This window comes from Nerophis ophidion, linkage group LG06 (assembly GCF_033978795.1).
Source record: "Nerophis ophidion isolate RoL-2023_Sa linkage group LG06, RoL_Noph_v1.0, whole genome shotgun sequence".
In the NCBI taxonomy this organism is placed as follows: domain Eukaryota; kingdom Metazoa; phylum Chordata; class Actinopteri; order Syngnathiformes; family Syngnathidae; genus Nerophis; species Nerophis ophidion.
In genome coordinates, this window is record NC_084616.1 from 59,403,599 (window position 1) to 59,428,599 (window position 25,001).

The 25,001-nt window shown below is 39.5% G+C and overlaps 1 protein-coding gene across 2 annotated transcripts in view; it reads left to right on the plus strand.

Annotated features, from left to right (window-relative positions):
- Positions 1–696: 696 nt before the first annotated feature.
- cttnbp2nlb (CTTNBP2 N-terminal like b) overlaps positions 697–25,001 on the plus strand; it is a 40,658-nt gene continuing 16,353 nt past the window's right edge. The window contains exon 1 of one of the 2 annotated variants that reach the window (XM_061904446.1): positions 697–843. In XM_061904446.1, coding sequence (XP_061760430.1) covers positions 838–843 — 6 coding nt within the window. In that variant the 5' untranslated portion in view covers positions 697–837. Of the gene's footprint in view, positions 844–23,698; positions 23,810–25,001 lie in introns of those variants that run through there. The other variant, XM_061904447.1, reaches the window with a different exon arrangement.

The window sequence follows — 25,001 nt, forward strand, 5'->3', positions numbered from 1 at the left end:
CCGTTTAAATAAGAAAATCTCATTTCAGTAGGCCTTTAAGTTTTGTCTCTCTTAGAATTAAAAATGTCGCGCAAAAGGAGACCAACTTGCTAGTAAATACATAAAATGTAAAAAATAGAGGCAACTCACTGGTAAGTGCTGCTATTTGAACTATTTTTACAACAGGCCAGCGGGCTACTCATCTGGTACTTACGGGCTACCTGGTGCCCGCGGGCACCGCAATGGGGACCCCTGCCTTAAATGCTTTTCTGTCAAGGTAATAATGCTCAATGATGAATCTGTCCATTTCAAAGTAACTAGAAGTGTCAATGGAGAGGGGATGAAAAATGTGTTGACTGTAAACTGTCACGCACTTGTCATTTTTTCCAGCACAGAATCTTCATCCATCCATCCATCCATTAACTACCGCTTATTCCCTTTGGGGTCGCGGGGGGCGCTGGTGCCTATCTCAGCTGCAATCTTCATGTGCATTCAAAATAAACCACATTGATGTACAACATGTATACATTGCTGTAAAAAGGTTCATATGTGGGATTACCAATAAAAGGATATAAACACTGGTTATGAGCCACAATCACAACTGAACGTCCGAAACAAAGAGCTTTGTCAACCTAAATTGGGAACGCCCCTAACCCCGACCCCAAGCCTGAAACGAGGCTCCCATTGGTTAGAGTAAGAGCCAGCACGCCTCCTATTGGCTGTCGGCTTTGTCAATAAATGTCTGTTGTTCGGGTTGGGAGTAGGCGCCTTTGACAGCGGTCTGCCGCTCCGTTTCAGCCATTGCCGGGGCAACAATTTCTACATTTGTGGAGTTTTTGACGCCACAGGACAGAGTGTATGAAGGTATGTTCAACACGGGGCAATTTCCTTTTGTTCAATTACTAATTTATGTAGTGCTTAAAGCCAGAAGGGTGGGAGAACTACAGCATGTTTGTGACCCATCATCTCCAATTGAATCGCCTCTGTTGTGATTGCCTGAAACTTGCTATCACATGTGTAAATAATGGCTAGTAAATTAATTTTATCCCCAAGTTTAAGTTAAAATTATGTTCTGGGTAAAGAGAGCAAGCGCCGTAATAACATTGATGCAGCATTGATCCAGCTATTATCACTCAAATCAATGTTAAGTTAACTAATGTGATATATTTCCACGATGTGCTGCACCTACACTGCAAATACTGAAATATAAGTAAGATTAAATATCTCAAATAAGGGTGATATTTGCTTATTTTCTGTCTGATAAGATAATTATTCTCACAAAACAGATTTTATGTTACAGTGTTTTTCTTGTTTTAAGGGTTTTGGTCCTAAATGATCTCAGTAAGATATTACAGCTTGTTGCTGAGATTTTCTGACCTATATTGAGTAAAACATGCTTGAAACTAGAATATCAACTGTTGCAAAGCTGTGTCATCAACACTCACAAGTATAAAACTACTTTTTTAAAGTAATCATTTCTTATTTTAAGCATGAAAAAAAATCATGATTTTGACACAATTGGGTCTCATAATTAAAACAGATGACAGCCAAATGGACTTTGATGTTTTATTTTCAATGAAACAATATAAACTATGTACTCATTTAGTAGTACAGTTGTTATTAGAGAGAATATACTTATTTTTGAGGTATTTTTAGGTTCATTGAGGTTAGCTATTTTTTCTTGTTTTAGAAAGTTTTGACAAGCCAAATTTTCTTGTTCTATTGGCAGATAATTATGCTTAGTTCAGATAAAATACCCAGGCTTCACGGTGGGAGAGTGGTTAGTGTGTCTGCCTCACAATACGAAGGTCCTGCAGTCCTGGGTTCAATTCCAGGCTCGGGATCTTTCTGTGTGGAGTTTGCATGTTCTCGCCGTGAATTCGTGGGTTCCCCCCAGCTACTCCGGCTTCCTCCCACTTCCAAAGACATGCACCTGGGGATAGGTTGATTGGCAACACCAAATCGGCCCTAGTGTGTGAATGTGAGTGTAAATGTTGTCCGTCTATCTGTGTTGGCCCTGCGATGAGGTGGCGACTTTTCCAGGGTGTACACCGCCTTCCGCCCGATTGTAGCTGAGATAGGCGCCAGCGCCCCCGCAACCCCAAAAGGGAATAAGCAGTAGAAGATGGATGGAAATAAAATACCCCACATTTTTGTATTTTGTTTTTTCTTGTTTTTGAACACTGACTTTTTGCAGTGTACTTGTTAGCATGTAACATGGTAACTAGTTGCCTCCCCCTGTGTTAGACTAGGAGGCTCTTATGTTGTTGATGAGCAACCATACAGTGATGTATTGCTTTGAACACACACATCAAGTCAGTCTTGGACATGTACCTGTACAATCTTAAGGCATGTCCTTCCTGGAACAAGCACAGAAGGGCAGAATGAGGGCAATTTTGTCTGAGACTGAGACTTGAAACATTGCAAGTTTAGTAGTGCTGACTCCCATTCTGTGAGCATCCCTGGAATGTTGGAATTATTCTTGCTGGAAGTTGAACTAAAGGTATCAGGTAACCTGAATTATTTGACCACATTGACAGGCATGTCTGAACCACCCTGCTTCTTATAATCTTCATTTATGATCTTGCAGTTTAGGATTGGGTCTCCCTGCAAAGAAGACAATATTGCCCAATACATTTTAAAAGAAAGAATTTGCAGTAAGTTGTCAAAAATGTATATACTATATTTTACATTTACGTAAACCACAGCTAATCTTATCTCACACAAAAATACATCTTGTTAAAAATAATTCACTTATGCCATAGGATAAAATAAGGAATGTTGGCAAGTCAATACTGTGGCCCATTAAAAGTGCATATAAGGATAGTAAGACAGTGCAAAGTTAAGGAGGTGGCGAGCAGATACGTTGTTAATGCTCAAACTTTACTCCACTGTTAAATCAATGATTGAGCTGTTACAATCAGGGATTTATGCTGCCGATTTATGACGCTAATGCATTTTATTACATACAATTGCTTGAACAAAACAAAGTCAATAGTACACAATAAATAAGCAAAATCAAAAGACTAATATATAATACTCAATCCATTTTGCTATTGAAGCCCTTCTGTGTCCATATCTGAATTTATAACTTATAAACAAACAAAAAAAAAAAATTTTTAGAAAAGGAAAATATTGATCTAATCCACCTGCTCAGTGGCCTTGTGGTTAGAGTGGTGCTTCTCAATTATTTTCTGTCATGCCCCCCCCTAGGAAAATATTTTGTGCCCCCCCCCCCCCCCCCCACACTCTCCATTGTGACTATAAATAGTATAATTTGTATATAACATTGTTATAACTATACCTCTGCATAACATTGTAAACTTATTTACATTAAAGGAAATAACACACCGGTCCTTCTTCATCTCCCACCGTGGTTACAGTGAAGCGCTTAATCACCCCCCCGGTTAAAACCCCGGCCGAGTCATACAAAAGACTATAAAAAAGGCACCCATTGCCTCTGGTGAACATGGGGAATGGGTCAAATGCAGAGGATAATTTCACCCACACCGAGTGGGTGTGTGTGTGTGTGACTATCGTTGGGACTTTAATTTTAACTTTAACTTCATCGTATTGTTCATATAATGGTAATCCATGATGTCGACACTACCAATTACTAGGTATAGTAATTAATGTGTTACTTAAAATAAACTTCAAATACCGTATTTCCTTGAATTGCCGCAGGGCATATAGTATGCTCCTGCGAATGCTTACTTTTACCGCATGCCTTTGGTAAGCGCAGGAGTGAGCAGAGGTATTAAATTAATTAGCGCCCCGGCAGCAATTCAAGGAACTACGGTATCTGGCATAATGCACTTATGATAAGTTTCTTAAGAGAGCAGCGTGTGCGCCTGTATATGTGCCTTTTAAGACGATGCCTGTTGTCTAGTGTTATTGTGGTTATTGTTTAAGTTTATTTCAAACATGCTATACGGATTGCCGAAATGTTTACTCTAGTTTGATCAAATTTGGGTAAATGAATTTTAGGAGCAAAATGCTTATTAAAGGGTTAAAATGTTTATTTGCCTGTGTGCTACTTTCTTTTTCAATACGCCCACAACCTATTTTTAGTCGCAATAGAGACTAAAATGCTCGCACTGTACCCTGTCCCACCTGGATAGTAGAAAGATGAGGATAAATCTGACTCGTTGGTCACCTTTGGCATCCAATTTCGATCCGGAAATGGTGAGAAAGACACAAAAAGGTGTGTGTTTTTCATACCCTTTTTGTCTTTGCGAGGATTATGATTAATTCTTTATCTAAACAGGAATATATAGACATTTTATCAGTCAGCATCCCAGTGACGGCATACATTGTGAAGTTAGTGATGTTTTATCATGTATGTTGGCTCGCATTAAATTTGCAGTGAGTAGTAATCAGTGATGTTGTGGAAGGAAAAGCGAACGTAAGTGAGGCATTTGTGAAATGAATGCGCCGCCGAAAGCTTCAAATGACCAAAATACGTAACTATTACATATTAAAGTTTAGATAATTTTAATTGCAAATTTTTATTACCTATTGTGTGTTATATGTGTTTTTATGTTGCACGATTGTGCCAAGAAACAATTCCTAGTTTGTGAACCTGTTCTCAAACAATGGCAATAAAACTATTCTGATTCTGATTCTGACGTTATTATGAATGTGCATGTTACTACATTATATATATTCCGTACTTACAGCATGTATATAAAACATTAATGGAGGTGTTAGGATGTTTTTAAGGGCTTTATAGGCAAAGTACAGCAACTCCCATTGGCCTCCATTGTAAGCAAACTTTTTATCGCATTTATTTACTAGTTAGAATGCATAAAAAAATATTTGTGCTTGTCTTATATAAGGATTGTGAATGATAGGCAAAATTCCAAAAATAATGTAGTTCCCTTTTAATGAAAAGAAAAAAGAAAAGAAAATGTGTTGTCTTAAAAGAAAAGTTGGTGGGGTTAAAACAACAAAAAAAAGACCTTGGTTCCTTAGTGATTTAACATGCAGGAATGCTAAAGTCTCCTAGTTAATAGCCCAGAAAAGAAAGTCTGTGAGACTGGAACTGTGTATGAAAAGCACTATATATATTACATTCAGACTGAGCTGTTGTTCAGAAACATTAAGGACATTGCGCCAGCAGATGCGCAAATCACTGCAGCGACACACTACAAGATAATCTTGACACAATACATTCCACAAAAAAATTTACCAGAATAGTAAAAGTCAGGGTTTGTGTGTACTGTAGTACATTAATTATGTAGTAAACAGTATGATAGTTCTAGCAAATCCCTAATTGTTAAGCTTTTAGATATTAGGTCTCTCACTTCACTCCATATGTATCACTATCTTCAGGAGGACAACGATGAATGTGGAGGCTCTGAGCAGAGCAGAGCTGTTGACGCTCCTCAGTATCTTAGAGGGAGAGCTGGAGGCCCAGGAGGTGGTCATTCATTGCCTTTAGGGTAAGTACAACTATCCCATCCAAATGTACCATTAGACACTGATATTCAATAGCAGCTAATGTGTCTTAGTTATCTTTAAAGTACCAATAGAGTGGAAAAACGAGTTGCCTCTATGTTGAAGCTATTATCATATCAGATTTTTGACAGCAAAAGACTTCCAAAGTTTGCGAATAAATAGATATGATCAAAATAGTATCAATCCCACGGTCATTCCCGAAACATTTTGAGAGATAATGACATTACGTAATTGTGTAACATCTCGCTACGACTCAAAGATCCTTTCCACATCAATAACAATGGTAATCAAGCAGACTTCGTGAGAGCCAACAATGATTACTTTGGGGAAAATTATGATCCAGAACCTTATTTTTTTGAGCCCGAAAACAAAGAGAATAAACAATAAGTTTTAAAAAGCCCACTGCTACCCGGATTCAGCTTTATTGTGACCCTAGCATCTGCAGCATTGCTAAGTGCTAAACATACAAACCATATTAAAACCATGAAACCATAATAAAATAAACACTTACTGTAGTATTTCAATTCTGTCTAGGACAGGGGTGGGCATTACTTCGATCGCGATCGACTGGTCAATCTCGGAGGGTGTGTCAGTCAATCTCAAGCCAGGCATTAAAAAATATACATAAAAATGAGCAATCATCAATCATACCAAGACTTCACTTTCGTCAGTTGTTTGACATTCTCGGCACCCGAGGATCGTGTGAGATGACGCTGGCTGCTGCGAGCTCATATTTAAGAAAAAAATCACTAACAGGGCGGACGCAGAGAAACACATTTTATTTCAAGAGACTCCGTACCTACTGTCAAAACTCTAAAGACCGACTGCACAGTTCCTGTCTTCACCATAAAAGACCTGTTTCATCCTGCCTGTGCTAAAAAAATAAGAGTCTCAGAAAGCTAGCGTGCACAAGCTACCAAGCTACTGAGTTTGATGCCAATGTATTCCAAAAACATGCACCTGGGGATAGGTTGATTGGCAACACAAAATTGGCCCTAGTGTTTGAATGTGAGTGTGAATGTTGTCCGTCTATCTGTGTTGGCCCTGCGATGAGGTGGCGACTTGTCCAGGGTGTACACCGCCTTCCGCCCGATTGTAGCTGAGATAGGCGCCAGCGCCCCCTGCGACCCCAAAAAAGGGAATAAGCGGTAGAAAATGGATGGATGGATTTCTCCCCCACCCTCAGCGACCGCTTTCTCACTTGCTTGCCCACCCGCACACTCATTGACGTCACTTACCTGCTGCCAGACATTAAAGGGCCACACACATATGCTACTGTCATAACAAAGTGTTTAAAAACGAGTATGCAAGTTGGACAAATGAGATGCCAAATCCAACCACTTTCATGTGGTATTGGACAGGAAGGAGGACTTTTTTTTTCCTCCATTTGAAAATGCGGACGTTATCAGCACCACTGTCTAATTCCAATCAATGCAAGTCATCAGAATCAAATACACCAACTTATATTCTTGTCTTCATGAAAGAAAGGAATCTATGTGTGTTAAACATGCTTGTATTATCATTAAACACCATTAACTTGTTAACAAAAATGTCTCTTTCATAAATAAATAAATATAAATTATAAATAGGAATGAGGTAGATCTCCTCGACTTGGTCAATTGAAAAGTAGGTCGCCTGCAGAAAAAGTGTGAGCGCCCCTGGTCTAGGATGTCGACGGACAGGACGCTCACATAATTCAGTTCCGATGAAAATTGAATCACAATCCTCACAAAGGGTTAAAAAATTGTTGTTGCAACAAGCTCTTTTGTGTCTTTTTTGACACTTTGGGAATGTGAAACTCGACCAGCCTCTCGGTCCCTGGCCACGTGTCTACTACCAGGTGTAGAGATGCATGAATTATAGACTACAATTTACTTTTAGCAAGTTTGTAAGCTAGCATTAGCTCACTGCTATCAATGCGCCACTAAAATAGTCTGTCTGCGAATGAGAAGTGATAAGATTTTTCCAATTCTGATTCCACTTTCGATTCTGCTTTAAGATTTGGTTCCTTAGTTTAGAGGTAACAATGCCTTACGAAGCCTACAGTGAGGTCACACACGTAGTATAGAGAAAAAGGTACTTTTTGAAAATGAATTTAGTACATAAATATTGTTTTGTAGAATTTAACAAAATAAACCATGTGGAAATTACACAAGAATGTTACATGTGATATTTTATTACATGCAATGTGAGATGTGTCAATCCTTTATTGGTTATACTTTTGATGATTGTGGCTTACAGTTGATTAAAAACATTTATTTGAAAATCTCAGAAAATCAATCAATCAATCAAAGTGTATTTATATAGCTCTTAATCACAAATGTCTCAAAGAGCTACACAAGCCAAAAGCTCAGATCCCACATCAGGGCAAGAAAAAATTCAACCCAATGGGATACAATGAGAATGTGGGATTTCAAAAAATGTAAGCCAATATCGTCAAAATGATAGAGCTTGACATACCTCACTTTGCATGTAATGAGTTAACATCACAGTTTAGTTTCACATTTGAAGTTAATTTCTAATGTTTTTTGAGTATTACCTGTGTAGTAAAATGACTGAGAGAAAATTTAGTGGAAGTAAAACATGCAACTTTTCTCTGACTACAATTGAACATTCACCTACCAAAAATTAGTAGTGTATGTACCGTAGCAAACGGGTGTAAGCTTTTGACCACAAACTTAGTCTGTGCTTGGTGAAATTTGTCGCGGAAGTAAACTGGAGCGAGTAATGCCCGCATCGGAGCGGTCAGAATCTGTTTCTCGTCATGCTCTTCTAAAGGAGAAAGCATTCATTTCAATTTAACAAATAATAGCACCAACATGACAGGCGGTGAGTTATTACCTGTTGTGTTCAGATGACGTGCTCGCGTTACTGCTGCCCGGGATGAGATTGGAGCGGTTCGAAAACGCGACACTCATTTATAAATGTCACATGGTGTGTGTTCAAATGTTTTAGCACATTGCTCGTATGTCCTCCTCTTTTAACCCTTTTAATTTCCCCTCGGGGATTAATAAAGTATTTTTGATTCTGATTCTGATGAAATAGTAGCCTTATACTTTTTACAAGTAGTGCTGTTGCAAATTTTTCTTAGAAAATGTTAGTGTTTGTTGTGACCGGACTACGTCATTTTGCCATCTGACGTCACTACACACTTTGAAGAACCGTTAAGAGAATTGCTAGACAAAATGGCAAGTGATTCCAAGACATTGAGACATTGGGAAGTGGTTCTGTACAAGAACCAGTTTTCAATTCCCATCTCTGCACCCATATTTCATAAATTTCCAGGTCACAACATGTAAATTAGGTATTGTTGGCATTTTCTGAATGTCTTTAGAGAGGGTATAATGAGCGCAACAGAGGACACTCGATCCGTTGACCCAATTGTTAGTTAGTTATCTCATGGCTTACAAAAGGATTATGAATTATAAACAGCACATTTCTTTCAAATGTTTGCGTATTTCCAGTATGGCTGATCTGATAATATGGTCAGAGTGCAGAAGTTTTACTCCAGTGACATAGAATTGACAGAAGTTGTCAAAGATATACGCAGTGAACTTGGCATTTTGTGATGTTTAGACCGCATTGTCACACACTTTGCGGATTGTATGTGAATTGTGAATTATATTTATATAGCCCTTTTTCTCTGGTGACTCAAAGCGCTTTACATAGTGAAACCCAATATCTAAGTTACATTCAAACCAGTGTGGGTGGCACTGGGAGCAGGTGGGTAAATATACAACTGGATATGGTTTTATGGATAATAAAACACAAATAAGCCGACAAAGTCAACTTGTTTTTCCACTCCACTGCTGCTTAAAGGAGACCAATGATGATTTTCAACTTTCCTGACTTATAAATATTTGTACAATGTCGGATACTCATGTTGAACAATGCCAAAGCGTCACTTCATAAGGTTCCTGCATTGGGGGCATTAGCTTGCATGCCGGTTTGGATGCGTCTGAACACTGTGTTTTACAGTCTTTTTTTTAGGATTGGCTACATTGTGACATTACAGTGAGGTGGACATACACATGTGGTCATTCTTGGACATGCTGTGTCCAAGCAGACTGCTGCCAAAGAGCTTTTGTATATTTATTCTCCTCTCATGCCCTCCTGCCTGCTCTATGTCCATAGAAATAATACTATAAAATACATTCTTCCTTGTTCATGTGTCCACAATCATTGGGCAACTACAAAATTGGATTGCCCACTAGATTCCGACGGAAAAAGATGGCAATATTACTATTTGGTTTGAGGAAACACAAAATAAGGGAGGATAAAATATTATTTTCATCTGATCTTGGCACACGCATAATACCACCAACGTGTAACATGCAGTTACATAAAAGCTGGCAAAAGCAGCCTTTTTTATGAAATGCTGTATTGATCCAAGAGTTGGAAGGTGTACCCAATGTTGTGACCGACAGGTCTATATTGTTTATGAAGTTTACTTTCGACCGTTGCTGAAAACAAAATGGCAGTAATGTTTGCCTTAACAGTGTAGCATTTTTAAATATAAATTCTCATTATCTTAGGGAGGGCGAGGCATGGACTGGCAGTAACATTTTGCAGACAGACCAAAGAAACGAGTTACAAATGTAAATAAGGGGCAAAATTCATGCAATATTTACAGCAAAGCATATCAAATACATATTACATTGACCACAAGGATGTGTCTTAAAGGTAGATTAAATGAATCGTAGGTACCCTTTAATGGCTAAAATGAACCTGACTCAGCATTACACTTGCCAAAAGAATGTCAGCCAACAGAGAATGGAAATGTAAACAGGAAAACGAGGAAACAGAGTGCGAGTAAAGACAATGGTGCAGGATTCTTGCTAGTTCCACCAATGTCAACATCATTACTGTTTACTGAGTCTGGAGTGAAATGGGTGATTTGTTCACATATGTCGTAATCTTGGAAAATGGTCCTGTGACTGAAATTGTCTCTAGTTCTGGCAAATTAACTGGACCCATTTCCGTTTAAGAGTCCAAACTGAGATAATTACTTAGTCAATTTTCCAAGGCATTCCATTAATCAACAAAGCAGATGTTGTTTGTATGGTTATTTTCATACAGGTAGTCTACAAGTGGTTTGGAAAATGGGGACAGGCCATTCTGAAAACTCAGTCCAATTCATTCTGCTTTGATCTCCCACAGCTGCTGAGAAATCAGTAACATTGAAGACTGTTTTTCAGATGCGCTTGATTGGCAACCCACAGTTACAATGCTCTGCTTCTGGTTTATTTGGCTCTCTCCAGGCCTCTGACCGCTTTTCAAACTCACGGCTTCTCAAAGATATCGACAACAGTAGTAAAATGCACATGTATAGTTCAGACAGATCTGTTGTACAGTTTTACGGCCGAAAGAACAAAATATATCTTAAACCGTTCCGTTCTGCAGTGTAATGAGAGGAGCCTGTTGCTGCGGTTACTTCTCTGAGCAGCCACACTTCTCTGAGCGGCCAAAAGTGTCAAAATATGTTTAACATCAGACTGCTCACATCAAAAGACCTCAGCCTCCTCAAGAAGAAGAGTCTGCTCTCACCTTTCTTGTACACAGCATTTTTCTGTGTGGACCATTCCAGTTTGTGGTCCAGGTGGACTGCCAGGTACTTGTACGACTTGATCACTTCAATATCCTGTCCATTTATTTTTGGGAGGAACTACTCAGAAACACTCCTCCCTAGCCTGACATACTGTGGCCGTCTCGTTAGGTAGTCATAGATCCTGTTGGTAAAAATTGGATCAACTCCGATCCTCACCAGTTTCTCCCTTCATAAGAGAGGCTGGGTGGTTTTAAACACACTGGTGAAGTCAAATAACATCAGCCTCACATAGCCTCCAGTTCTCTCCAGGAAGGACATGGACCAATGGAGCATTTAGAGGGCCACGTCGTCCACTCCCATGTCCATCCGCATTACCAGCCACCTCACTGCCCTTCTTTTTGTAGCCAGTAATGGCCCACATGGCCCTCCAGACTTCATGTGAGTTGTTATACTGCAGTTTCCCCTCCAGTCGCACCTTGTACACTCACCTTGCTAGTCTCAATGTCCTTTTTAAGTTATGTTGGACAGTTCTTTATCTATCACCTGCCTTAAAATCTAGTTTATTTAAGTTCCAAGTGTGTTTATTGTCATTTGTGAACCAAGGTCTATAATTTGGTAAACAGCAGACAGTTCTTTTCGGCACTCCGACATCTGCGCAGAAATGAATGTAGTTTGTAACACAGTCCACAGCCTCATTAATGTCCTACCCTGAGCCCACCAGTATATTGCAGTAGACTCAAAGCAGTCTCTTAGACTTAGAGCATCACTAGTTTCTGTTGTCCATTGTCTGAATGATCAACTGGCTATGGGCATCCTGATTAGCCAATATGCTGGCTTTAAATTAATCAGATAGGGATCAGATTCACCTAAATGGGGCATTGCCGCTACACTATAAGCGGTTTTACACATTAACATAACAAAGGTTTAACTGTATACTGTGTAAAGCCACCCAAATGTGAGCTCACATCAACATTATTAAGGTCCCCGGATATTACAATTAAAGCTGCCGGGTGTTGTGATTTTATTTTAACGACTGCATCCTGCATGATGTCACAAGCTGTTTCTGGCTCAGAGCGCGGATGGATGTAAACAATGGCGACGATGTGAGAGAATTCCCGAGGAAGATAGTAGGGTCTGATACTGACCACTAGCAGCTCTTTTTACTGACAACAGCTCTTCTGTTTCACGGTTATGTGACCGGCATAACACATAAATGACAATCATGGCAAGTCCACCGCCCTTCAATTTATTGCATGCTTTTGAGTCTCTGTCAGCCCTGATAAGAGAAAAGTAGGTAATGCTAAAAGCTGCATCGGGTATGTTGTCATTTTGCCACTTTTCAGACTGACAATAAAGACTACAGTTCATCTAAAATACGCCGAACTGAATGCATGTGTGACATGACCAAGTACTGTATTTGGGGGAAACAGACTGTCCCTCATTGTCCATCCTTTCTTTGGGTAGCAAAGTTTTGCTGATTATTCATTGCCTTTGTTTCATCCTCCCTTTTCCTCGTGTTACACAGCAAGATTACAGGACATCTGCCCAACACACGCCCACACACACACATTCACCAGTGGTCTCTGGTGGGCCCTTTAAAAGCTGTGTGTTGACTATGTGGCGGATGTGTATAGTCTGCTGTAATCACTGACTTCCTTTCTTCCTCTGTGGCCTGTCCTCTAATGTGTGTACAAGTATATCTGCTGGGAGTATAGCATTTTAATAAAAGTTAAAGCGCCTCATTATGAATGATTTGTCTTCCAGGAAGTCAGCAGTACACACTTTATTATCCTGTTTTGCTTTTCATTGACACAACAGAGAAGAATCCCTGAAGGTTACCAATTTGTTCGTCTATAGCGCGGCTAAACTAGATCTATCCCCTTATCCATTTTCTCAGCAGCACATATAATGGACACAATTTTAAGGTGATCTACAGAAAACAACAAATGATACTGGTCTTGTGCTAAATTATTGTAAATATTGCACCAACAGAAGATCTGTTTTAGGTTCCACTTAAAAGGACTTGGATAAGCAAATTCAAAAGAGGGAACATTCCTAAGAACATGACACCAGGTCAGATTCAATGGGAGTGGCAGATCTTTTGAGTTGTCTTTATCAAATGTCAAAAGCAAATATGCTCCGTCTAACATGAATGTCACAGAGGGATTAGTATCTCAAAAGGAATGTGATTGTAAGATAGGAAATTGGTTTTAGACATTTTCTTCTATGCCAAATTTACTGTAGCACTTATTTATTCATCCTACACTTAGAATGCCAAATATTTAAACAATGGTCCTCTTGTTTCTTTTGCTTGTAATCATAAATCATTGTAGATTTTAAGATTTTTACTTTTAACATTTCTACATACTTTTTGAAGGAATCAATAAAGTACTATCTATCTATCTATTTACATTTACATGATTATAATGATGCGGTCCAAACTCACAGCTTTTTAAAATCAGGTATATTATGTCATATCTTCGTTGAGTCAAACAGTACTTAATGAAGAGGTTTTTTTTCTAAGTCCAAAAAATAAAATCTGACTAGTGTGTGCAGATTGATTGTGTGGCATTTTTCATCATTATTAAGTGTACCCTAGACAGATAATTTTCAAGTTTTAACACCATGAACGGCAATTGATTTGCTTTAATTAAATGTGTTTTAGGTGCAAATATCAGAGAACAACATTACAAAACATCTCTGACAAATAGGGATGTGTACTCTTCACATTTGAATTGATATGGTACCGGTTACCGGTACCAGTACTCAGCGGTACCAATTGTACTTTTGTGTGTGTTCATGTGGTGAAAAATGTTTATTTGTGTAATAAAAAAAATATTATAATGTTTAACATATTTATTTCTCTTTATCAATTGACTATCGAATATATCAAAACAATATCCAATGGTTTGTACAGTATCATGTTTGCAATTGTTTTACAAATGTTTTCAAAATAAAACACTTAACTACAACAATGCAGTGTTATTTTCTTAGTTTTGCAACAAATAAATCTTGGCTCCATGTACTCCTTTTTTTTTCCATCTGGAAAATATGTGCTGGGGGTCTATGAGAACAATTACAAAACCCAAAACTAGTGAAGTCGGCACGTTGTGTAAATCGTAAATAAAAACAGAATGCAATGGTTTGCAAATCCCTTTCAACCTTTTTAAATAGAATACAATGCAAAGACAATATACTTAACGTTTGATCTGGTAAGCTGTGTTATTTTTTGCAAATGTATTCATGTACTTATTTATTGATTTATTTAAAGTAATCCCTAGAAGCGCACATTTTATGAACAGGGGCCCAAAGTTAAAATATACATCATCATATAATATAAAAAAAAAACAAAAGATCGCACAGGGAACAGGCTGATTGTGAACAAGTGGGTGCCATGATTAGGTAGAAAAGGATGGGGTGAGGGTCACCACTTTGTGAACAAATACATGAGCAAATTGTCGAACAGTTTAAGAAGAACAACATTTCTCAAAAGGCCATTGCAAGGAATTTAGGGATTTCACAATCTACGGGCCGTAATATCATCAAAAGGTTCAGAGAATCTGGAGAAATCACTGCACGTCAGCTATGATATTATGGACCTTCGATCCCTCAGGTGTACTGCATCAAACAGCGACATCAGTGTGTAAAGGATATCACCACATGTGCTCAGGAACACTTCAGAAAACCACTGTCAGTAGCTACAGTTCGTCGCTGCATCTGTAAGTGCGAGTTGAAACTCTACTATGCAAAACAAAAGCCATTTATCAACCACACCCAGAAACGCCACAGGCTTGGCTTGGCCCAAGTTCATCTAAGATGGACTGATGCAAAGTATTCTGTGGTGTGACGAGTCCACATTTCAAATTGTTTTTGGAAACTGTGAACGTCGTGTCCTCCAGAACAAAGAGGAAAAGAACCATTCGGATTTTTATAGGTGCAAAGTTCAAAAGCCAGCATCTGTGATGGTATGGGGTGTATTAATGCCCAAAGCATGGGTAACTTACACATCTGTGGAGGCACCATTAATGGTGAAAGGTACATACAGGTTTTGGAGCAACATATGTTGTCATTCAGGCAATTTCTTTTTCATAGACGCCCCTGCTTATTTCAACAAGACAATGCCAAGCAACATATTACAACAGCGTGGCTTTGTATTAAAAGAGGTACTCGACTGGCCTGCCTGTAGTCCAGACCTGTCTTTCATTGAAAATGTCTGGTGCAATATGAAGCTTAAAATACGACAACGGAGAGCCCGGACTGTTGAACAACTTAAGCTGTATATCACGCAAGAATGGGAAAGAATTCCACCTGCTTAAAAAATTGGGATTTGAATTGAATTCAGTTCCTAAACATTTACTGAGTGTTGTTAAAAGGAAAGGCCAAGTAACACAGTGGTGAAAATGCTCATGTGCCAAGTTGTTTGCAATGTGTTGCTGCTATTAAATTCTTGGCATTAAATTCTTGCAAAAAAAATTTTGTTTCTCAGTTCGAACAATAAATATCTTGTCTTTGCAGTCTATTCAATTGAGTATAACTTGAAAAGGATTTCCAAATTATTGTATTCTGTTTTTATTTACGATTTACACAATGTGCTAACTTCATTGGTTTTGGGTTTTGTAAGTTAAAAACAAAGGAGCAAAAGAGGATGGAGTAACAAACCATTTATTTTTTCAAAAGTACTAAACTACAAAAGAAAGTGATGCAAAAACTTTCCATTAAAATTCCAAAGTACAGTACGAGGAACCAAGCTGATTATGCAAGTTAAGTTATTGCAAGTTAAAATGCAAAACTAACGTATTCTTAAACAGTAGGCTTTCTCCCTGGAGAAGACCTAGAGAATGATGTTGCTATTATTGTCACTAAATGTTACCGCCATTTCTTCCCCCGTGTTGTTTGCTGCAGCCAAGTCTCTAAAAGTCCCAACTGCAGGGGTTGCAGCCATATATCTAGCTTGGCTGTCAAAAAATCTGCACTCTTCAGCCATTAGAACAATCCTGTGTTTAACCCGGTGCTTCCTCAGATAGGAAGTTTTTCACGCCACTTGCCTTGATTTTTACGTCATGAATATTGCAGCGAGTTTAATCTGCATTGGCATCACATTTGGAAAGGACGAGCCACACTTTCGAGCGTTTTCTATTTGTCATAGTTGGGTGCAGTTCGCCTTTAAGGCTGGTTGGTCTCAGTTATCACCAGTCGTTCTGAATGTCAAATAAAATTATTCAGTTATAATACCTAATGCATAGCTTGTGTCAATTTACACTGGTCTGAGTGAAATGTTTACACATGAACAGCATGGTAATTAAGAGACTAGCCAATTTACTTGTTATTCCTTAGATTCTATTCAGTGTGAGTATTTGATTCCACATTCGTTCTTCACTCAATCAACAGAAAAACAAAACATATCTCCTTGGTGCACAACCATGGAACAGTTTGAAGCTATCCTCTAAAGCAGTGGTTCCCAACCTTTTTGGAGCTCCGGACCGGTCAATGCTTAATAATTTGTCCCGCGGCCCGGCGGGAGGGGGGATTCTTTTTGTTGCTGTCATGAAAAAGGAGAGTTTTTTGGGTTGGTGCACTAAGTGTAAGTGTATCTTGTGTTTTTTTATGTTGATTTAATACAAATAAGAAAAACAAAAAAAGTTAAAAAAAACAATTTTTTAAATAAAAAAAAAATATATAAACATTTATAAAAAATTATTCTGCGGCCGGATACCAATCGAGCTGCGGCCCGGTAGTTGGGGACCACTGCTCTAAAGAGTGGCTATTTTTATTTATCAAAGGAAAACATTGGTTGAACCTGTCTAGTGTTTGTTTTTAGCATAAAAGTGGATCCATCCATCCATTTTCTACCGCTTATTCCCTTTTGGGGTCGCGGGGGGCGCTGGCGCCTATCTCAGCTACAATTGGGCGGAAGGCAGCGTACACCCTGGACAAGTCGCTACCTCATCGCAGGGCCAACACAGATAGACAGACAACATTCACACTCACATTCACACACTAGGGACCATTTTTTAGTGTTGCCAATCAACCTATCCCCAGGTGCATGTCTTTGGTGGTCGGAGTAAGCCGGAGTACCCGGAGGGAACCCACGCAATCACGGGTAGAACATGCAAACTCCACACAGAAAGATCCCTAGCCTTGGATTGAACTCAGGACTGCAGAACCTTCGTATTGTAAGGCATACGCACTAACCCCTCTGCCACCGTGAAGCCCATAAAAGTGGATTATTAATGTTAATTGAATTAACTGATTTACAAAATTAGATTTTATGTTTTAATCACTTAAAAATGAAAGTAATGTTAGTTAAGAGTAATATTTTATGTCAATAAGAGATCAATGCATTATTTTGTTGAATGCGGTTCAGCCGTAACAAGTACTTTCATCATTGTACAACACACAAGCTTGAGTAAGGTCATTGTGTCTAAGGCACGGAGGCTAAGGCATAATCTTGAAGCACACCACTTTGCTTCCAAAAGCATACACTGGAAATCTCATTCATCTTTAACAACGGGGCGCAGTCATGTTGAGAGTCAACATGAGAAACTTAAATCCAATCTGGATATAGCTGGGGAATGATGTCATCCCACAATTTGCTTGTACTATATTTAAGTTCCTGAATGACAGATTTAGATTAAACCAATTTAAAAGTTTAAATGTACAACATGCAACTTGCTTGAATTGCTTAACTACAGTAGACACATTGCACATGGTCAGTTTAGTAGGGCAGTTTACACTCAAGGGACGCAGTTTTGCGTATCCTCCCTCTTCTAAGTCAAAGGTCATCCTAGTCCCTAGTCCAAGTAACACGATTTGGGTGGAGCAACCCTAAAATGCGGGCGTTTCCTTTTAAATTTGGCTTTGCGCATATTCTCCCATTGCCTTACTGTAAGTAATTTTACACCTAAGTGCCACGGGAAGGTAAAACATTATGTTACGCTTGAAGTTTGGATGCAATGTACACCACACGTAATAAAATGATAAAATAAACTTGCAGAAATCGTTGAAATCTATTCTGATCTTTTCAAATAGAGACACCTGCAAAAATCTATTGAGAAGAGGATAAAATGCCACTCTCCATTAACAAACAAATCCCAATATGCACATTTCTTATTTGGCTGTGTCTTTGCTTGAGTGGGACTGACGTGGCAACAACGGCAAAAGGTGGTCGCGCGTATTCTTGTGCTAACCAACGTTCCACACATACAATTATTTTGGCGGGGTCATCATTGAGCTATGCAACTCTTTGATAGAAAATACATATATACTGTAACCATGAATTGATTTACGTGGAGTCCGACTTAAACAAGTTGAAAAACTTATTCGGGTGTTACCATTTAGTGGTCAATTGTACGGAATATGTACTAAACTGTGCAATCACTAATAAAGGTTTCAATCAATCAATCAATCAATCAAAAAACATCTATCAGAATATATAAAAACGAAAATGAGGTGATCATCATTAAACGCTTTATTGAACACAATGATCAGCAAGGATGTAGCAAGCAGAATGAATGAAACAATTATTTCAGGAAAAGAACAAGGGGGAAATTGTGGGGACAAGAGGAGGAAAAGACAAACAATATATATATATATTTTAACCCATTGCAGGTCCCGAATCAAACAGTTTGGGAGCCCCCTGTTTTATTTAATTGATTTGATTGATTTTTTTGGAGGCAGTAAATGACAAAATATCAGCTGTCACTCTGCTCCTCACACGCACGCACACACAAACAGCTGTCTTAGCCCCTCCTGACATGTCAAGGCTTCTCAAACAGTTGTAATACTTCTTAACATCAGACATAACATCAGGGTGGCTAGAATATATCAACAAGTAAAACAAAGTTAATTAATGAAGTTACATTAAGCTGGAAGAAAAAACTGTTCTAATAACCATAAACACACACAACAACAAATGCTGCCTGGATGGAAAAGGACATTTCAAATTTAAAGTATTATCTTTTACACAGATTTCAATGAGATGCACAATTAATAGAACAAATCCGCAGGGCCAACACAGATAGACAGACAACATTCACACTCACATTCCCACACGAGGGCCAATTTAGTGTTGCCAATCAACCTATCCCCAGGTGCATGTCTTTGGAGGTGGGAGGAAACTGGAGTAACCGGAGGCAACCCACGCAGTTACGAGGAGAACATGCAAATTCCACACAGAAAGACCCCGAGCTCTGGGATCGAACCTAGGATGTTCTTATTGTGAGGCACACACACTAACACCTGTCCTAGCGTGCTGCCCTTATTTTGAGAATATGAATATGAGAAACTTGCAAAGTTTCAAAGGCGGAAAAAAACAGACCAGGGCCCCCAGGGAATGTGTCATTAATGTCAAGACTCTTAGACAGTTATTTCAAGAAACATTTTTGTCATACACATTAGATGGCATGTTATTTATTACCGGAGGTCCCAGATTTAGCCCAAAGGGTACCCACAAGAAGGATAAGATGAACAAAATAATTAAAATAGAATATGACATAAATATAGTAGCTTAGCATTAGTTAACAGAAATATTATATCATTAGAATAGAACAAATACATTTTCCTCTAAAACATTTCACAAAGCCTATTTTATTTGAAAGTTTACGTTTCACTAACGAGGCTTTCCATATGTGACAGGTCTGGTCTTGCAACCCTTTTGTCTGTGTCTAAATGATACAGCAATGAACCTATTCCTAAAGATTGCATACATATTTCCATTACTACCTCACACTGTTAGGTTGGAGGACTTGAGATGTTAGCCTGGAGACTAATTCTGAAAGTTACGCTAACATGTTATCTGCATACTAAGTTTGACACACACAGGTGCATGCATATCCATTTATCCTTATTTGAACGTCTGTTAACTTCTTCCCCAGGATTATTCAGGAATGAAATAAAACGCTTTATTTGAACATCGCAACAAGAAAAATTCACTCAGTAATACCATTCAAAGAGGTAAAGTCCACGCCTGCAGCAGTTCATTGTTGAGAGTCTGTACACAGTCTCACTGTTGTAACAAGACTCTTTGGCCTCTGTTGACTCACACAAAGCTATGATCGTGCCTTGAGGAAGTTGAGGCAGTCATTAACTGACTGACAGAAGATCCCTGCAGGTGTGAAAATCTGTCTGTTGCACATCATATTAGCTGCTCAGTGTAATATAAAATATTCTAGGAAGTAATAGTGGACTGTATACATGATTGCTACGTATACAAATTTCATAATTATTGTTTCTCGGCATATGTTCGGATAGTGCAGTCATTTTTGGTTACACAGAGATTAGAGTTTGTAACCTTCTCGTGAAAGAAAATGTGCACAGTTATTATAATTAGAATTATCTTGCTAAAAACATGGCTGTTTTAGTGTAATCTTAAATCATCCCCAGAGGCTGTAGGGCTTGTTTAAAATGTTGTTCTTAAAGGGGACCTATAATCATTTTAAACAACATTTAAAACACTTCTTTGTGGTCTATAAATACTATCCATTGGAAATGCTTTGGTCTACATTTTGCGAAAATTTACACTTTTTGTGTTGGTCCGCAAGCAGTTCATGTGTCAAAATGTGCCCTTTAGATTGCAATTGAAACAATCTGAGTCCCACCCTGTACAACAGTCTCAATTTATATTTCGAAGATGTACATTTTTAAATATATATCCTGACGATGAATATCTCTGCTATTTTTTTAATCAGACACGGATAAACAATAAACTTCATAAACAGTTGATCAGCCACAAAATTAGGTACACTATTCACATTCTGATCTACGAAGAGCTGCATTTAAATGTTTCGTGCATCTCTAGATTAAATTAAATAAAACTTTATCCAACCTTATCTTGTGTCCCGCAAACCAAGTAGAAATGATTTCGCTTTTTCTCACCAGGCTTTAGTAGTTAATCCAATTTTGTAATTGCCCATCTCAACAAAACAGTCCTGTGTAAAATGCTGTTGACAAATAAACCAGAAAATACTTATTTTATAGTCATCATAGCAGGCGAGAGGGCATGAGACAAGAAGGAATAAACACCAGAGGCTTCAGATAGGATCCGAAACCCCGGATTCCCACTGGATGCGTAACGACAGCGGAAAAGCGTAACCATGAAACAGCACCGCCATCCGCAGTCCGGCAATCCCCAACGCCGTTATTCTGCCGCTCCGTTGTGTGGTATAAAAACAATTTTTTTCCCATGCTCTTGGAATCCTCGTGTAATCATGTGATAAGAGGAGTTGTACAGTCAACCACTGTCCTTCCAGAGGAGCAGAAGCAAATAAACTTGGTCCTGCCATTAACAGCTCCTGAATGGCAACACAGTGGAACGTCTCAAACGTTGCCGTTCATCAATACCCACAGGTCAGTGGCGGCACCGACTTGACTGAACTTGTGGAAAAGACAAAAGTTTTGCCTTGTAGAACGACAACTTTATTTTTTTGTAGCAAGCAACAACATGTGATGGCGTGGCACAGTTGGAGAGTGGCCGTGCGCAACCCGAGGGTCCTTGGTTCAATCCCCACCTAGTACCAACCTTGTCACGTCTGTTGTGTCCTGAGCAAGACACTTCACCCTTGCTCCAGATGGGTGCTGGTTAGCGCCTTGCATGGCAGCTCTCTCCTTCAGTGTGTGAAAGCGCTATACAAGTACAACCCATTTATTTATTTTATTATTTATAATAGGAACATCAACCTTGGCAAGTGTTGTATACACACTAGAGATGTGCGGTTTGCGGTCTCATCCGCGGAGTCCGCTGATAAACCGCGGGTCGGGCAGGTGACATGATGAAAAAATAGATTTTAATTAGATTCGGGCGGGTGGCGGTTAAATCATCCGGAAATATTTGATATACATGGTTCTGGGATCGGTATCCTTTGCCATTCAAAGAGCCATTTAAGACCCGTGTCACAAAGCGAAGAAGACAAAAGGAGACGCTAATATTCTCTAGAATGACTACCGGCAGTCACCCAGATAACAAGTATTAGGGCGTGCTATGAAGTCATTGACTTTGTCGCCCTCTACAGCCTGTACGATCTGCTTGTCAGTCCAGCAACATGTTGTGTGTGGCTTCCGCAGCAACACGCACACGACTGCAAGGCATACTGGGTGACGCAGAGTACACTAATGGTTGTGATATAAACAATTTTAACACTCTTAGTAATATGCGCCACACTGTGAAGCCACACCAAACAAGATTGACAAACACATTTCGGGAGGACATCCTCCCAGTAACACAACATAAACGCAACACAACAAATACCCAGAATCCTTTGTATCCATGACACATTCCTGACTATTTTATACACCCCGCTAGCAGCAACCCCCGCCACCACCTCCGCCCCCCCACCCCGTGCGTCGGTAAGGTGGGCGGGGTTGGGGGCACGGGGGTGTAAAATATATTCAGGAATTGTCACGGATACAAAGGATTCTGGGTATTTGTTGTGTTGCGTTTATGTTGTGTTACTAGGAGGATGTTCTCCCGAAATGTGTTTGTCAATCTTGTTTGGTGTGGCTTCACAGCGTGGCGCATACTACTAAGAGTGTTAAAATTGTTTATATCACAACCATTTGTGTACTCTGCGTCACCCAGTATGCCTTGCAGTCGTGTGCGTGTTGCTGCGGAAGCCACACACAACATGTTGCCGGACTAACAATTGGTTTGTACATGTTATTGAAGGTGTCAAAGGCAATGGCTTCACAGCGCGCCCATATCCTTGTCATCAGGATGAACGCCGATTGGATTATTGCGAGAACGTTAGCGGCTTCAATTGTCTTCGTTACTCTGTGAAACGGGTTTAGACAGCTCTGTGAGTGGTAAAAGTGGCCAACTTCTGATGTATTTCAGCGGGCGGGTGGCGGGCGGATGCGTTTCTGATAAAATGTTGGTTCGGGTGGACGGCGGGTGGATGACGACTTTGGTGACGCGGTTGCGGATGATATAATTGCCTATATGCGCATCTCTAATACACACACACACACACACACACACACACACACACACACACACACACACACACACACACACACACACACACACACACACACACACACACACACACACACACACACCTCAATCAACTCCCTCGCCACTCCCCTGCTTCCCCGATCCTTGTTTGGGCTAGTATTTGACACAGGGCCCCATATCCCGATATAGCTGCCTCGAGTATGCCTGTATATAATTATTTAATTTTGGACCTCCAGAAGCAGCATGTCCTCATCCATTTGTGTGCCTTTGACAAGTTCACTTCATGTTGTTGCCGCGTTTCAAAGTGTAAAATACGATCGGTCTTAAAAACGTTGTATTTTATTTTGAAAGTAAAGGGATTATTTATATTGTGTTTGTGAATGACTGCCCCTTACCACACAAGCAGATTTTAGCTAAATTGAACGGCTGTGTTGTGGCAACTGGCAAATATAGAAGCTCTGTGAGCATAGAAATACTAGAAATGTCCAGATAAGTATGTCCACCTCACTGTAATGTTACACTGTATTCTCCACTAAAAGAGACACAAACATTCAGCGTTCAGAGGCTTCACAAACTAAATGCAAGCTCACGTTCACATGCATGAACCTTATGATTTGACACTTTGATAGTGCTTTGACATTTGGTGTACAGGAATATCCTGTATGTCAGTAAAATGTAACATTATCATAGGTTCCTTTTACCTGAGAAGGAGCACTGCAGCCTGGTTATTACAAAACAACTTGCTCACAGGTACACCTACAAAGGAGTGGACACACATTCTGTTACATACACACAAAGATAAGACAGACATTCGGCACCAGCTGTCATGTTGAAGCCAAGCGGGTCAGACATGGAGACAAAGGGTGGGATTGAAGGTATTGAGACAGTATCTTTGTGCAAGTCTTCTAATCTTTACTCTGAGGGTCACATTCTTTAATCATCAGAGACTGAAAATTGGCGTCTTTACTGGTGCCTTTAGGGTTTCTGTGTGTGTGGGTGCGTATGTGTTAACATTGTTGGCGTCTCAGAGCAAGTGAAAGCAAAAGACTCCTAGAATGTGACCATGGAGAGACTATTTCCTAGAAGCGAAACAATCAACTGGCAGAAGAATTTGTTGGTATTCATACTACCTTGAGCAGAAATAAGATGGGCTTCTTGGAAGACCACGGTGGAGGGCAGCCCGGATTGTCAAGAACCTTGAGGTGTGAACTGCAGTCAAGTGTGATCACATCCTTGCCTCCAAAAAATTAAGGGCCTGATCTACTGTACTAAAAGTTTGCGTGTATTAAAAGACGTCCAAACTTCATAGCACACGCAAAGCTGATCTACTAAACTGGTGTGCAGAGGATTTTGTTTTTTAAGTGAGTAAAATAGGTGGCACAGCCAATTTTGTGTGAATCCCTTCATGAATATGCAGAATGTATGCTGATCATCAAAACGCTCATAATACTGGGAGGAGAACATGCAAATGCCATTATTAGCACACTCAGTGGGATTTATCAAGACCGAAACTGTTCTTAGGCCGCATTAATTTTTTCATTTAAGACAAATAGTATTATAATATCCATCCATTTTCTTTCTACCGCTTTATCTCTTTCGGGATCGTGGGGGTTCGCTGTAGCCTATCTTGGCTACATTCAGGAGGAAGGCGGTGTACACCCTGGACAAGTCGCCACCTCATCGCAGGGCCAACACAGACAGACAGACAGACAACATTCACACTCACAATACATCTCCTATATGAAAAAGAAAAAACTTACAATATGCATTTTTATGTCTTTGGATCATTCCAGACACATGAATACAGAGTGTATCGTCGGTGTGCTAAAAATAGTTATCTAGGTGGCGATTCTATATTTCAGTAAAAGTTGTAGACATTATAGATGCGTGCTGCCTCATCCAATCATATTCTTTAGCTTATCTGAGGTCGGGTTGCAGAGGCAGCAGCCTAAGCAGAGAAACGCAGACCTGCCTCTCCCCAGCTACTTCGTCCAGCTCTTCCCGGGGCATCCCAAGGCATTCATAGTCTTTGATTATTGGGGTAACGTTTCAATTCAGAATCGTTCC